At 47.9% G+C, this 15,777-nt stretch overlaps 1 protein-coding gene across 1 annotated transcript in view; it reads left to right on the forward strand.

The window, feature by feature from the left end:
- Nucleotides 1-15,777, forward strand: part of LOC135055930 (protein-glutamine gamma-glutamyltransferase 6-like) — a 75,374-nt gene that overhangs the window by 22,047 nt on the left and 37,550 nt on the right. Inside the window, exons 4-6 of the mRNA XM_063960533.1 lie at nucleotides 8,827-8,937; nucleotides 10,856-11,027; nucleotides 12,732-12,864. Coding sequence (XP_063816603.1) covers nucleotides 8,827-8,937; nucleotides 10,856-11,027; nucleotides 12,732-12,864 — 416 coding nt within the window. The remainder of the gene's footprint in view (nucleotides 1-8,826; nucleotides 8,938-10,855; nucleotides 11,028-12,731; nucleotides 12,865-15,777) is intronic.

The raw sequence follows: 15,777 nt of genomic DNA on the forward strand, positions 1-15,777 counted from the left end.
TCTGCAAAAGCCTGATGAGGGGAATGACCTGACTCAGGCTGGCAGTGTCTGAACTGACTTCACGTGTGGCAAGTTCAAAGGGCATCAGAACCTTGCACAACGTTGAAATCATTCTCCACTGCACTTGAGACAGGTGCATTCCACCTCCTATATCGTGCTCAATTGTATAGGCTTGAATGGCCTTTTGCTGCTCCTCCAACCTCTGAAGCATATAGAGGGTTGAATTCCATCTCGTTACCACTTCTTGCTTCAGATGATGGCAGGGCAGGTTCAGTAGTTTTTGGTGGTGCTCCAGTCTTCTGTACGTGGTGCCTGTACGCCGAAAGTGTCCCGCAATTCTTCTGGCCACCGACAGCATCTCTTGCACGCCCCTGTCGTTTTTTAAAAAATTCTGCACCACCAAATTCAAGGTATGTGCAAAACATGGGACGTGCTGGAATTTGCCCATATTTAATGCACACACAATATTGCTGGCGTTGTCCGATGCCACAAATCCATAGGAGAGTCCAATTGGGGTAAGCCATTCCGCGATGATCTTCCTCAGTTGCCGTAAGAGGTTTTCAGCTGTGTGCGTATTCTGGAAACCGGTGATACAAAGCGTAGCCTGCCTAGGAAAGAGTTGGCGTTTGCGAGATGCTGCTACTGGTGCCGCCGCTGCTGTTCTTGCGGCGGGAGTCCATACATCTACCCAGTGGGCTGTCACAGTCATATAGTCCTGACCCTGCCCTGCTCCACTTGTCCACATGTCCGTGGTTAAGTGGACATTGGGTACAACTGCATTTTTTAGGACACTGGTGAGTCTTTTTCTGACGTCCGTGTACATTCTCGGTATCGCCTGCCTAGAGAAGTGGAACCTAGATGGTATTTGGTAACGGGGGCACACTGCCTCAATAAATTGTCTAGTTCCCTGTGAACTAACGGCGGATACCGGACGCACGTCTAACACCAACATAGTTGTCAAGGCCTCAGTTATCCGCTTTGCAGCAGGATGACTGCTGTGATATTTCATCTTCCTCGCAAAGGACTGTTGGACAGTCAATTGCTTACTGGAAGTAGTACAAGTGGGCTTACGACTTCCCCTCTGGGATGACCATCGACTCCCAGCAGCAACAACAGCAGCGCCAGCAGCAGTAGGCGTTACACGCAAGGATGCATCGGAGGAATCCCAGGCAGGAGAGGACTCGTCAGAATTGCCAGTGACATGGCCTGCAGGACTATTGGCATTCCTGGGGAAGGAGGAAATTGACACTGAGGGAGTTGGTGGGGTGGTTTGCGTGAGCTTGGTTACAAGAGGAAGGGATTTACTGGTCAGTGGACTGCTTCCGCTGTCGCCCAAAGTTTTTGAACTTGTCACTGACTTATTATGAATGCGCTGCAGGTGACGTATAAGGGAGGATGTTCCGAGGTGGTTAACGTCCTTACCCCTACTTATTACAGCTTGACAAAGGGAACACACGGCTTGACAAATGTTGTCCGCATTTCTGGTGAAATACTTCCACACTGAAGAGCTGATTTTTTTGGTATTTTCACCAGGCATGTCAACGGCCATATTCCTCCCACGGACAACAGGTGTCTCCCCGGGTGCCTGACTTAAACAAACCACCTCACCATCAGAATCCTCCTTATCAATTTCCTCCCCAGCGCCAGCAACACCCATATCCTCCTCATCCTGGTGTACTTCAACACTGACATCTTCAATCTGACTATCAGGAACTGGACTGCGGGTGCTCCTTCCAGCACTTGCAGGGGGCGTGCAAATGGTGGAAGGCGCATGCTCTTCACGTCCAGTGTTGGGAAGGTCAGGCATCGCAACCGACACAATTGGACTCTCCTTGTGGATTTGGGATTTCGAAGAACGCACAGTTCTTTGCGGTGCTTTTGCCAGCTTGAGTCTTTTCAGTTTTCTAGCGAGAGGCTGAGTGCTTCCATCCTCATGTGAAGCTGAACCACTAGCCATGAACATAGGCCAGGGCCTCAGCCGTTCCTTGCCACTCCGTGTGGTAAATGGCATATTGGCAAGTTTACGCTTCTCCTCCGACAATTTTATTTTAGGTTTTGGAGTCCTTTTTTTACTGATATTTGGTGTTTTGGATTTGACATGCTCTGTACTATGACATTGGGCATCGGCCTTGGCAGACGACGTTGCTGGCATTTCATCGTCTCGGCCATGACTAGTGGCAGCAGCTTCAGCACGAGGTGGAAGTGGATCTTGATCTTTCCCTAATTTTGGAACCTCAACATTTTTGTTCTCCATATTTTAATAGGCACAACTAAAAGGCACCTCAGGTAAACAATGGAGATGGATGGATACTAGTATACAATTATGGATGGACTGCCGAGTGCCGACACAGAGGTAGCTACAGCCGTGGACTACCGTACTGTACTGTGTCTGCTGCTAATATAGACTGGTTGATAATGAGATGTAGTATGTATAAAGAAGAAGGAAAAAAAAACCACGGGTAGGTGGTATACAATTATGGATGGACTGCCGAGTGCCGACACAGAGGTAGCTACAGCCGTGGACTACCGTACTGTACTGTGTCTGCTGCTAATATAGACTGGATGATAATGAGATGTAGTATGTATGTATAAAGAAGAAAGAAAAAAAAACCACGGGTAGGTGGTATACAATTATGGATGGACTGCCGAGTGCCGACACAGAGGTAGCTACAGCCGTGGACTACCGTACTGTGTCTGCTGCTAATATAGACTGGTTGATAATGAGATGTAGTATGTATAAAGAAGAAAGAAATAAAAAACCACGGGTAGGTGGTATACAATTATGGACGGACTGCCGAGTGCCGACACAGAGGTAGCTACAGCCATGGACTACCGTACTGTACTGTGTCTGCTGCTAATATAGACTGGATGATAATGAGATGTAGTATGTATGTATAAAGAAGAAAGAAAAAAAAACCACGGGTAGGTGGTATACAATTATGGATGGACTGCCGAGAGCCGACACAGAGGTAGCTACAGCCGTGGACTACCGTACTGTGTCTGCTGCTAATATAGACTGGTTGATAATGAGATGTAGTATGTATAAAGAAGAAAGAAAAAAAAAACCACGGGTAGGTGGTATACAATTATGGACGGACTGCCGAGTGCCGACACAGAGGTAGCTACAGCCATGGACTACCGTACTGTACTGTGTCTGCTGCTAATATAGACTGGATGATAATGAGATGTAGTATGTATAAAGAAGAAAGAAAAAAAAACCACGGGTAGGTGGTATACAATTATGGATGGACTGCCGAGTGCCGACACAGAGGTAGCTACAGCCGTGGACTACCGTACTGTGTCTGCTGCTAATATAGACTGGTTGATAATGAGATGTAGTATATATAAAGAAGAAAGAAAAAAAAAACCACGGGTAGGTGGTATACAATTATGGACGGACTGCCGAGTGCCGACACAGAGGTAGCTACAGCCGTGGACTACCGTACTGTACTGTGTCTGCTGCTAATATAGACTGGATGATAATGAGATGTAATATGTATAAAGAAGAAAGAAAAAAAAACCACGGGTAGGTGGTATACAATTATGGATGGACTGCCGAGTGCCGACACAGAGGTAGCTACAGCCGTGGACTACCGTACTGTGTCTGCTGCTAATATAGACTGGTTGATAATGAGATGTAGTATGTATAAAGAAGAAAGAAAAAAAAAACCACGGGTAGGTGGTATACAATTATGGACGGACTGCCGAGTGCCGACACAGAGGTAGCTACAGCCGTGGACTACCGTACTGTACTGTGTCTGCTGCTAATATAGACTGGATGATAATGAGATGTAGTATGTATAAAGAAGAAAGAAAAAAAAAACCACGGGTAGGTGGTATACAATTATGGATGGACTGCCGAGTGCCGACACAGAGGTAGCTACAGCCGTGAACTACCGTACTGTGTCTGCTGCGACTGGATGATAAATAATGATATAAAAAATATATATATATCACTACTGCAGCCGGACAGGTATATATTATATAATGACGTACCTGCTGGACACTGTCTGTCAGTAGAATGAGTTTTTTATTTTATAGAATAAAAAAACACCACACAAGTCACACGACGTGTGTTTAACTTTTACAGGCAGACATTCACAATTTCACAATACAATATAGTATACTATATACTGGTGGTCAGGTCACTGGTCAGTCACACTGGCAGTGGCACTCCTGCAGAAAAAAAGTGTGCACTGTTTAATTTTAATATGTACTCCTGGCTCCTGCTATAACCTAACTGCTCCCCAGTCTCCCCCACAATTAAGCTGTGTGAGCACAGTCAGATATTATACATAGATGATGCAGCAGCACACTGGGCTGAGCACAGATATGGTATGTGACTGAGTCACTGTGTATCGTTTTTTCAGGCAGAGAACGGATTATATTAAATAATATAAAACTGCACTGGTGGTCACTGGTCAGTCACTAGTATAACTAACTAATACTATCAGCAAAATTCTGCACTCTGTCTCTGTCTGAGTACTCCTCCTAAGCTCCAGTAAATGAAGTGTCACTGTCTCACTCTGTCACTAGTATAACTAACTAATACTATCAGCAAAATTCTGCACTCTCTGTCTGAGTACTCCTCCTAAGCTCCAGTAAATGAAGTGTCACTGTCTCACTCTCACTCTCCTATCTATTTCTTCTCTAAACGGAGAGGACGCCAGCCACGTCCTCTCACTATCAATCTCAATGCACGTGTAAAATGGCGGCGACGCGCGGCTCCTTATATAGAATCCGAGTCTCGCGATAGAATCCGAGCCTCGCGAGAATCCGACAGCGTCATGATGACGTTCGGGCGCGCTCGGGTTAACCGAGCAAGGCGGGAAGATCCGAGTCGCTCGGATCCGTGTAAAAAAAGCTGAAGTTCGGGCGGGTTCGGATTCCGAGGAACCGAACCCGCTCATCTCTAGTGCAGTGTGGTGCTGACGGACACCGGCAGTAACACACTCTCACCCAGAGCTGGCCCTAGCCAATAGGCATTATAGGCAAATGTCTAGGGCATCTGGAATGCCCAGGGACATCCATTCCCAAGGCTAGGACCAGCTCTGTTATCGCAGCCAGCCAGGAGGACGGAGGAGAGTTTAGGGCCCCATACACTCATACGACATGACGGTCCATCATTTCGTCTAGGATTTCCCTTCAACCTCCTGGCAGCCTCCCGGGCGGCAGGATAGTAAAAGATACATTGTATGCGGTCCTTTTGCATATGATGTATCTTTTACTATCCCAGCCATTCCTGCGGGATCCGACATATCACGAGTGCAGCACTCGTGATATATCTGATGTAGGGTGATCCGATCCGATGCTCACGGGAACGCGCATCAGATCGGGTCGGGTGTAAAGCACAACGAAAATGCCCAATTTCACCCAATATATCGGCCCGAATTGGGGTGAAATAGGGCATTATCTTTCTAGTGTATGGGGCCCTTTAGGACGGAGGCTGCAGCAGCACAGAGCCGTATCTCTGCTCACACAGGTAGGAAGTGACTTTACTTTCACTTTCTGCCTGCCCTGTGGCTGAGCACAGACGGCAGCTGCAGAGGAAGCCAAGCACTGAACCTGCGGAGCCAGAATCCTACCCCAGCACTGCAGCATCACTGCACAAAGGTAAGATATGGATGGGGTAACGGGGTAATTATGGGGAGAGGAAGGTGGCTAATAACACAGTAATGGGGGGTGAGACCTATGAGGAGTGGGGGAAGGGGGGTAATAATGACACTGCTATGTGGGAGTGGGAGACCTATGAGGAGTAGGGGAAGGGGGGTAATGACACTGCTATGGGGGGGGGACCTATGAGCAGTGGGGGAAGAGGGGTAATGACACTGCTATGCGGGAGTGGGAGACCTATGAGGAGTAGGGGAAGGGGGGTAATGACACTGCTATGGGGGGAGACCTATAAGGAGTGGGGGACTAAGGGTAATGACACTGCTATGTGGGAGTGGGAGACCTATGGGGAGTGAGGGAAGGGGGGTAATGACACTGCTATGTGGGAGTGGGAGACCTATGGGGAGTGAGGGAAGGGGGGTAATGACACTGCTATATGGGAGTGGGAGACCTATGGGGAGTGGGGGAAGGGGGGTAATGACACAGCTATGTGGAGTGGGAGACCTATGGGGAGTGAGGGAAGGGAGGTAATGACACTACTATATGGGAGTGGGAGACCTATGGGGAGTGGGGGAAGGGGGGTAATGTCATGGCTATGGGGGGGGAGATCTATGAGGAGTGGGGGAAGGGGGGTAATGACACTGCTATGGGGGGAGACCTATGGGGAGTGGGGTAAGAGGGGTAATGACACTGCTATGTGGGAGTGGGAGACCTATGGGGAGTGGGGGAAGGGGGTAATGACACGGCTATGAGGGGGAGAACTATGGAAAGTGGGGGCACAGGGGAATATGACACTGTTATTGGGGGAAGACATGGGGCTGTAGGAGCAGCTGATAACACTGCTATTAGGGGGTAGGGCATGAGGCAGAGACACATGGGGAGACGCTTGGGGGGGCTAATTGCACTGCTATGGGGGAGGGTGCATAGGCATGCACACGGTGGGTGGCATGTGTGCACGGGCACACCCTGATGTTGGGCACCCCCGACATGCCTAGTCAGGCACTGCACAAATATTTAATATAGAACCAGCCCTGGCCAGCACTTGCTGACTAATTACACAAAATACACACTATGCAGTCACAAGGGGGGTCATTCCGAGTTGATCGCTCGTTGCCAATTTTCGCAACGGAGCGATTAAGGCAAAAATGCGCATGGTACGCAGCGCGCATGTGCTAATTATTTTTGCACAAAACTTAGTAGATTTACTCACGTCCGAACAAAGAATTTTCATCGTTGAAGTGATCGGAGTGTGATTGACAGGAAGTGGGTGTTTCTGGGTGGAAACTGACCGTTTTCTGGGAGTGTGCGGAAAAACGCAGGCGTGCCAGAATAAAACGCAGGAGTGTCTGGAGAAACGGGGGAGTGGCTGGCCGAACGCAGGGCGTGTTTGTGCCGTCAAACCAGGAACGAAAAGGGGCTGAGCTGATCGCAGTGTAGGAGTAAGTCTCGAGCTACTCAGAAACTGCTAAGAAATTTCTATTCGCAATTCTGCAAATCTTTCATTCGCAATTCTGCTAAGCTAAGATACACTCCCAGAGGGCAGCGGCCTAGCGTGTGCAATGCTGCTAAAATCTGCTAGTGAGCGAACAACTCATGTGCGGGTACCATCTCTTCCCGGCTCCCATTGTGACACTGTCCACCGTGATTCCTATCCTGCCAATGGAGCGGACACCGCATACCAGAAGAAGGATCTGTGTGTGAGCTGTACTGGCTGATAGGGGGAGATCTGTCTCAGGGGGATGGGGAAATCTTCTATATTGGGAGGAGGGGGCTATTCTGTGCTAAGGGAGATAATGTGTCTGAGAGGAAGGGGGATCCCTGTACTAGGGGGTAATAATCTGAGGGAGCAAGGTGCAGGTGTGAGAGATGGAAAGTGGGAGTGAGGTGCAGGTGTGGGGAATGGAAGGTGAGAGCAAGGTACAGGTGTGGGAGATGTAAGGTGGGAGTGAGGTGCAGGGGAGATGGAAGGTGGGAGCGAGGTGCAGGGGAGGTCGAAGGTGGGAGTGAAGAAGAGGTGTGGGAGATGGAAGGTGGGAGGGAGGAACAGGTGTGATGTGAGAGATGGAAGGAGGGAGTGAGGTACATGGGTGATGGAGGGAGTGAGAGGTGCAGGGGTGAGACTGAGAGATGGAATGAGGGACTGAAAACTACAGGGCTAAAGAAGAACAGGGGGCATGAGAGGTGCAAGGGGTTAAGTAAGGGAAGGAGAAAGTTCAGGCAGGGGTGACATATGAGACATTAAGGCGTTTGGCATCCTGGCGGTCGGAAAGCTGACGCCAGCATCCCGAAACTGCTCGGAATGCTGATGCTGGCATCCCAACATAGATAGCGATGCAGAAAGCCAAAATCCGGATCAAGTTGGTGCCAAAGTCTCCACTGGCAAGATGTGTGGGAGGGTTAGGATTAGGCTGCAAGGGTTAGGATTAGGCTGCAGGGAGGGAGATTAGGAAGGGTGGGTTAGGGTTAGGCACCACTGAAGAGGCTGGGGGAGGTTAGGGTCAGGCTGTGGGAAAGGTGGGTTAAGGTTAGGGGGAGGGATGGAATACAAGACACTACTGTGCAGTGTAATGTGAATAAGGGACACTACTGTGTGGCATAATTTGAATTGGAAGTACTATTGTGTACATGCCCGTCCCCCACAAGACCATGACCCATTTCCAGTACTCGCACCCTAATACAAATGTGTGTAGGGGGTGGGGGCGCCTGCCCCTTACATTGCCAGGGGCGCTTGGACCCCTAGATACACCCGTGTGTATGCGTGGTGTGGTGCATGCGCAGACTGCTGGTTATCACGAGAAATGTCCGCTATTAGACTTGCATCTGGCTCAGAATCAGGCCCTTATCTCTAACTGTAGTGACAAGTGACTTATTTGGACTTCACAGTGTAAAACACACAGGCAGGTTTATTGGTCTCTGACAAAAATGGACCCTATAGTGTGTATGTGTGTAGTGGCTATTATGAGAAACTGTGAGATTCCATGGCACAGGTACTGATGTTACTGATTCCAAATTTCCTGTAACTATTTTTAACATTGTGATCCGAATACTGGTTCTTTTATCAAGGACATACATGTTATCAACATTTCTCTAATTTGCTCCATGCTTACAAGCAAGATTTACCAATCTCTTTTGCCCGCTCAGAGTCAGTAATGAAAAGTCCATAGAAGAAACATTTTTGTAGTATTACAGTAACAAAGTTTTCTCTTCCTTTCCTAGTTTGAAGAAGAAATCCTGCCTATTTGTTTACTTATTCTAGAAAAATCAACATCATCAGCTCTATCTCTATTACATGATCCAAAACAGGTGTCAAGGGTATGCAGTGCTATGGTAAGTCAGCCAACTGTATATACCTGTGGTTAACAGCAAGTTGGGTTCCCCGTATTTTTAGAACCAACACCGGGATGCACTAGCAGGGGGTAATGCCACAGTGAAGCATTCATCCCTCATAACTAGTCAGTCCAGTCAACCAGGGATTCCTGGGGAATTGGGGACCACCCAATAAAGGGGTCCACACTCTCCAAGGCACCCAAGGCATGGACTGAAGCCCCTGGGTGGTGGGTGCCGAGTTCAGTGAAAGATAGAATTTTGTCTTTTACAGGAGGACTAAAAGTCCCAGCAACAACATGCCCTAGCATGTTTGGTATTAAGGCACTGTCGTATCTATAATGGGTGCAGTGTGTGCGGTGCACACGGGCCCCTGGGTCCAGAGGGGGCCCACACCGCACCAATTTCTTCTATTCTTACCTTTCCGTCATCCATCGGCGACTGTGTGTGGGCCCCCTCCTCTCCCGTAGCCGTCACCACCGCTGCTAGCGCACTGAGTGCTGGAGACTCTGGCATAGTGCCAGAGTCTACAGCGCATGCGCAGGACTCCGGAAAAATGGCGCATGCGCTGTAGACTCTGGCACTGTGCCAGAGTCTCAGCGCTGAGAGTGCGAGCAGCGGCGGTGACGGCTACAGGAGAGGAGGGGGCCCACACACACAGTCTGCACACGGGTCCCCTCCTCTCTAGAAACGCTGCTGCATTAAGGGTACCCGCTGATACTAGCTGCCGTCGTTCGCAGCGCAGCGATCAGGCTAAAAATCGGCATTTCTGCGCATGCGTATGCACCACAATGCGCACACGCGTTGTACGGGTACAAAGCCCGTTGTGGTTGTGCACAGGTTCTACTGAAGTTTTCAGTCGCACTGACGGCCGCAAAAAGATTGACAGGAAGGGGCGTTTCTGGGTGTCAACTGACTGTTTTCAGGGAGTGTTTGCAAAAACGCAGCCGTGTCTGAAAAAATGCAGGCGTGGCTGGGCGTTCACTGGGTGGGTGTATGATGTCAAATCCGGACACAAATAGGCTGAAGTGATCGCATGCGCTGAGTAGGTTCAGAGCTACTCAGAAACTGCACAAACTGTTTTTGCAGAGCTCGGCTGCACATGCGTTCGCACTTCTGCTAAGCTAAAATACACTCCCCAGTGGGCGGCGGTATAGCGTTTGCACGGCTGCTAAAACTAGCTAGCGAGCGATTAACTCAGAATGACCCCCATTGTGACAGTATAACTTTTATACACACACTCACACTCAAACTGCAGACTCACCTTATCCCCTGGCATGTTCGGTCCTCTTCTCCAAGTAGAATCTGCCACATGGGTGGGTAAAAAATCCATACTCGCCTAACCCTTGCGCACATTGGATCTGCTTGTCTAGTAGGCATTCAGGGGGTGGAGTGGAAATACGGAGGACTCCTGCTTGTTTTGTTCTCCATATTTTTAGAACCGGGGCCAGCTCCAAGAGTCAGGTGCTGGTTCATTAAATACAGGGGAATCCTATGCATTTCCCCCCCTGTATTTTTTGAACCAGGGCCGTCTCAAAGAGCTGATGCTGGTTAAGCTTGGTGGGGGGAGGGATTTTTTTCTGCTTTTCAGCTGTTAATTACTTTTACAGACAGAAGCCATAACGGATCTCGCTGATCTGTGCAGGCTTCTGTCAAACTCGCAACTAGTAATGAAACTCGCATTACAAGGAGCGATTTTATCCGCAATAAAACTTGCATGGACTTGCACTTCTAATAGCCTTGAACTCGCAAATTTACAGGCTATAACATAATGCAAGTTGTGGGACAAACTCGCACCGAATTCACAGCGAGTAGGTGTGAGCTTATTCTCACAAACAAACTCACACCCTATTACATTTAGCCCCCAATGTATAAATGATTATGCGAGAAAAAAATATATACTTTTTTAATTTGTTTTAAGATTAACAGTAATGATGACAATGGAGTGGTCTTGGGCAACTGGAGTGGAAATTACGCTGATGGTGTTAATCCAGCAAGCTGGACGGGAAGCGTTGAAATCCTGAAACAATGGGCACATTCTGGTCCAGTCCGTTACGGGCAATGCTGGGTGTTTGCTGGAGTACTGTGTACAGGTACAAACCTGAAATCCTCCTCTCTGGTCTTCAGGAGATGAGTAGTGTTGCAGGTGTCTTCTGTTTCTGGATGGTTCCCTCAAAGTACAATGAGAAGGTGGAATATCTTTTAGTTGTTTCTCATCAATTAGCAATGTGTTTTTTTTTAAGGCATAATATACTATATATTTTCTTTATGAAGTTATTTATAGAGTCCACATCTACTACTGAAGAATGTATGCTTCTAAAGGGACCTGTTTTGGAGGTGTGTAACCCAAAATAAGACAGAATACATGGAGTGCATGGTTAAGTTGTATCTACATGTCCTGACTGAGAACGCCCTCAGCTGCTTCTCACAGTGTAAGGGGCCACATATTTGCAGTTGAAAATACTGTCACAAGATATACACACTGCAACATACTGCATACCACCCAACATTTTCATCTTTCAAAGGGGGACCTCAGCACGCGTGCCTATTCAAAAGGGGCGTGGCCTTGTGGCACTGCCGCAACCGCGAGTCACGCCCCCCGTCTGCCGTCACTGAAGGGTAGGGATGGCCATTGGTGGGTTATCCATCGATCGTTACCATTGATGGTACCATCGGTGGATAACTTCGATGGTGGGAAACCATCTGAATGGGAACCATCAATGTTTTTGCCCATCGATGGTCACCATTAAGTTAGTATTGAACTAGACGTGGGCCAATCAGAGCCCAGGAGCGTGGCTTCGTGGATGTCAGGGGGTGGAGCTATGCTCCGTGTCCTTGACACCCTAGAGAAAGAAAAAAAAATATTTGATAGCTCTTTACCATCGATGGTGGGAAACCATCTGGTTCTCCCCCATCGATGGTAAAAGTAGTTACCATCGGTCATAGACCATCGATGATTGGCCATCCCTACTGAAAGGGGCATGCCCAGCACTCTGTGAGCTGCTGGCATGTCCCCAGTCACCCTGTCTCCACTGGATAGACGCTGTGCACATGCGCACAGCATCTATTCACCGCTGCTCTGCTAAGCAGAGCAGCAGTTACAGGAGCCTCCCAACTGCCCCTCCCCACCACTGGACACTGTGGCCTGCGGGTGATACAGCGGGACATTCCCAAATAAACGGGACTGTCCTGCGAAAATCGGGACAGTTGGGAGGTATGCATACTGTATTGTACATGAGCCACGTATTTGTGCAGCACAAATGCACGTGTGTCAGATTCTAAGAAACCACCTATGCAGTGGCGTAGCAATAGCCCCGGCAGACCCTGTGGTGGCTTTGAGGTGCTGAGTAGCTTGTGGGAGCTGGCTATATGCAGGAGCTATTGCTATGCCCCTGACTGGACCTAGAGATTCTCATCCCTATTGAAAATGTCCCTCCCAAAATGGCCACCACCTCAGAGAAAACTTTTATTAAGGATGCTAGAGGAGATGGCGGTAATTTTGGGAAGGATATTTTCAATGGGAGCAGGCGCAACAGGACTCCAGACCCATGGCAACCGGGGAATCCCCTGACAATGAGCAGAATCCCTAACAATGAGAAATTCGTTTTCAATGGGGACAGGCACGACGGGACTGCAGACTTACTGCGGCGGACGGGGAATCCCCTGTCAACAAGCAGAACCCCTGACAACAAGCAATTATCATGGGGGTGGGGTACCTGAAACTTTTTGGGTGGGGGACGCCTACTATTATTGTATGTACTTTCAGTTTTAATATTGCCTGTGTTTTTCTATTTTAGTAATGAGATGCCTGGGAATCCCTACTCGTATTGTTACTAATTTTAGCTCGGCCCACGATACTAATGAAAATCTTAGCATTGATTCATTTTATGATCCTGAAGGCAACAGTCTAGGAGGCAACGACAGTATTTGGTAAGCTTGTTTAAATACCCTGTACAATTATCACTAATAACCCAGTATATGGAAAGTAGATCCTACTTACAGTATAAGCATTTATTTCCTTTATTAATGATTAGCAAATATATGGGGAAATGTTATTCTTACCATAATTCTGTACATTTCTGCATTGATAATTGATGCAAAATGTATCTACATAGAGTGATGCATTGCCTTCAGGGTCAGATTAGCATACAAATAAGCGCAATTTTTGATAAACTGAGGGGTCTATTTATCGTAGGCAGAATATCCAGCAAAAATGGGTGTTTTTGCAGAGATAGGGCATAAAGCTGTCTTTGTGTATCACCAATGATTGTTTTTGCTGACGACCTCCTGTAACAGCTATTTAGCAATGATTGCAATCCGCTGATCATCTCAGGATGGTGAAAGCAGGATTCAGGATGGTGAAAGCAGAAAGCAATAGAGGAAAAAAGGCTTCAGTCAATTCATTTATTTGCTTTACATGTTGGTTTTTGTTGTTGTTTTTATACAGATTTTTTCATTATTGAAGACTGCACTGCTTCCACTGCAGTACACGTGTGTGAGACGGTATAACCAGGGTCACATATGAACATGAAGTGAACATATCATACTTGCCTACATTTAAAAACTCTTGTCCGGCAGTGGCACGGAGAAGAGACACAGGTTGCCACAGCCGGGCAGGGCGGGGCTAGTTTATTACATTCGAGAACCGCTCACTTTTGTGAGTTTGCATAATTTAGCCACACACCCTCCATACGTCACCGCAATTATGATCTCCTCATCCTGCCCGCTTTGCTAGGAAGTGACTCACCAGTCAAAGGGCCTAATTCAGACCTGATCGTTGTGCTGCAAATGACACTGTCCTGCGATCAGATAGTCGCCGCCCAGTGGGAGTGAAAATTTGCCCCGTGCAGGTATGCGATTGCATGTGTACGCTGTGCGAAAATTCCCCTCAGTCAGCAGACAGCTGCAAAACCGTTTGCATCACACTCACGATCTAATTTTTTCCCATTCTGTGCAATGTGTGCAGTCTGTGCGTAGCTCAATACTTACAGTACTCCTCCAGTGCAAAAAAATCAGTCTGATCGAGCTGACATCAGACACCCTCCCTGAAAACACTTGGAAACGTCCGCATTTTTTCAGACACTCCCTGAAAACGACAAATGTCTTCTTCCTGTCAATCACCTTGCGAACGGGCGTGCGATTAAAAAAATCACGCCATCCTGCCACTGTTGGTGATGCGCCTGCGCATTGCAGTGCATATGCATGTGCAGTAGTTCGAAAATCGCCCACTGTGCAAAACACACAGCAGCGATCAGGTCTGAATCGGGCCCAAACTCCAGTATGCTCCAGACATTTGACTATAAAAATAGATATTATAAGTACAGTATCTTCTTTGTATTAGTCTAATCATTTTATAGTATATAGTAGTGATGGAGAACCTTTGGCACTCCATCTGTTGTTGAACTACACATCGGCATGCCCTGCTATAGTTTTGCTATTTGGCCATGCTAAAACTGTAGCAGGGTATACTGGGATGTGTAGTTCAACAACAGCTGGAGTGCCAAAGGTTCCCCATTACTGATCTATAGTATACTGGCATACCTCCCAACTTTTCAGGGTGAAGGATTGGGATGGCCCAAAAAGGGGGCTTGGTTTAATGTCAGATGGGCGTGGCCTCGACCGAGCGGGCGTGTTCCGAGTGTCGCAGACTCGTTTTTCTGCATTTTGGGGGCATGCCCAGCGCTCCCCGAGCAGCTGGGCAGCCCCCTGCTCCCCTCCCAGTGCGGCATCTATTCAGAGATCACTCGCTGCTTTGGAGAGCAGAGCAGCGGGTGATCAAAGCCTCCCCCAACTGCTTCCCCCCGCTTGCTGGACACTGCGACCCGCGGGAGGGACAGTGGGACAGTGACCGAACAGCGGGACTGTCCCGCTGAAATCGGGACAGTTGGAGGTATGTACTGGTCTATGACAGGTGAGGCACTGTCGCACCTGCCTACCTTGTTCGTACATCTCTGATGAAAACTCAAATTTCCAGCAGTATATACTGCTGCACCTTTGTATAATACCCACATGAACCCTCAGCTTCTTATGTGTATGTAAATTTGTCTCTGATACTAGCCAGCGCTCACTGCACATCACTGCTAGACACTGCATTTAATTTAAAAGTATCATCTCTATATCTAATAATTAAAAGCATAAAATATTTATTGCACTGAATGTTATTGCTCATCCATTAGACTTTTCCATATAGGAGACAATCCATATTTCTCTTAAGGCTGTGAGCAGGGGTATACGGTCATTAGGTTGACAACACTTAGGTCAACAGTCTTTAGGTTGACCACTACTGGTCGACATGCATTAGGTCGACATGGTCATTAGGTCGACATGGTCACCAGGTCGACATGTACTAGGTTGACATGGAAAAAGGGCAACATGAGTTTTTTGTTTTTTTATCATATTTTGAACGTTTTCATACTTTACGATCCACATGGACTACGATTGGGAATAGTAACCGTGCCCGAAGCATGGCGAGGGGACACAGTGCACTTATTGGGGTTCCTCGTCATTTTATGAAGAAAACGACACCAAAAAAGTAAAAAAACTAATGTCGACCTAGTGACCATGTCGACCTAGTGACCAGTGGTCAACCTAATGACTGTCAACCTAAGTGTGGTTGAGCTAATGACCCATACCCGTGAGCAGAGTCGGCCCTAACCAAAATGATGCCCTAGGCAAGATGTTGGCTGGTGCCCCCTAGCAGCACCGCTAGTTCCACCTCTGACTCTGTACCCCTTTCACAGCACCATCAACCCCCCACCCAAAGCAGTCCTTTTTTTTCCCTACCCCCTGTAATTTAAATAAGAACAGTGTGCACATTCGGCGCACAGCCCAAAAAGGTATGTG

Source organism: Pseudophryne corroboree, chromosome 3, assembly GCF_028390025.1.
Source record: "Pseudophryne corroboree isolate aPseCor3 chromosome 3, aPseCor3.hap2, whole genome shotgun sequence".
NCBI classification, from domain to species: Eukaryota; Metazoa; Chordata; class Amphibia; order Anura; family Myobatrachidae; genus Pseudophryne; species Pseudophryne corroboree.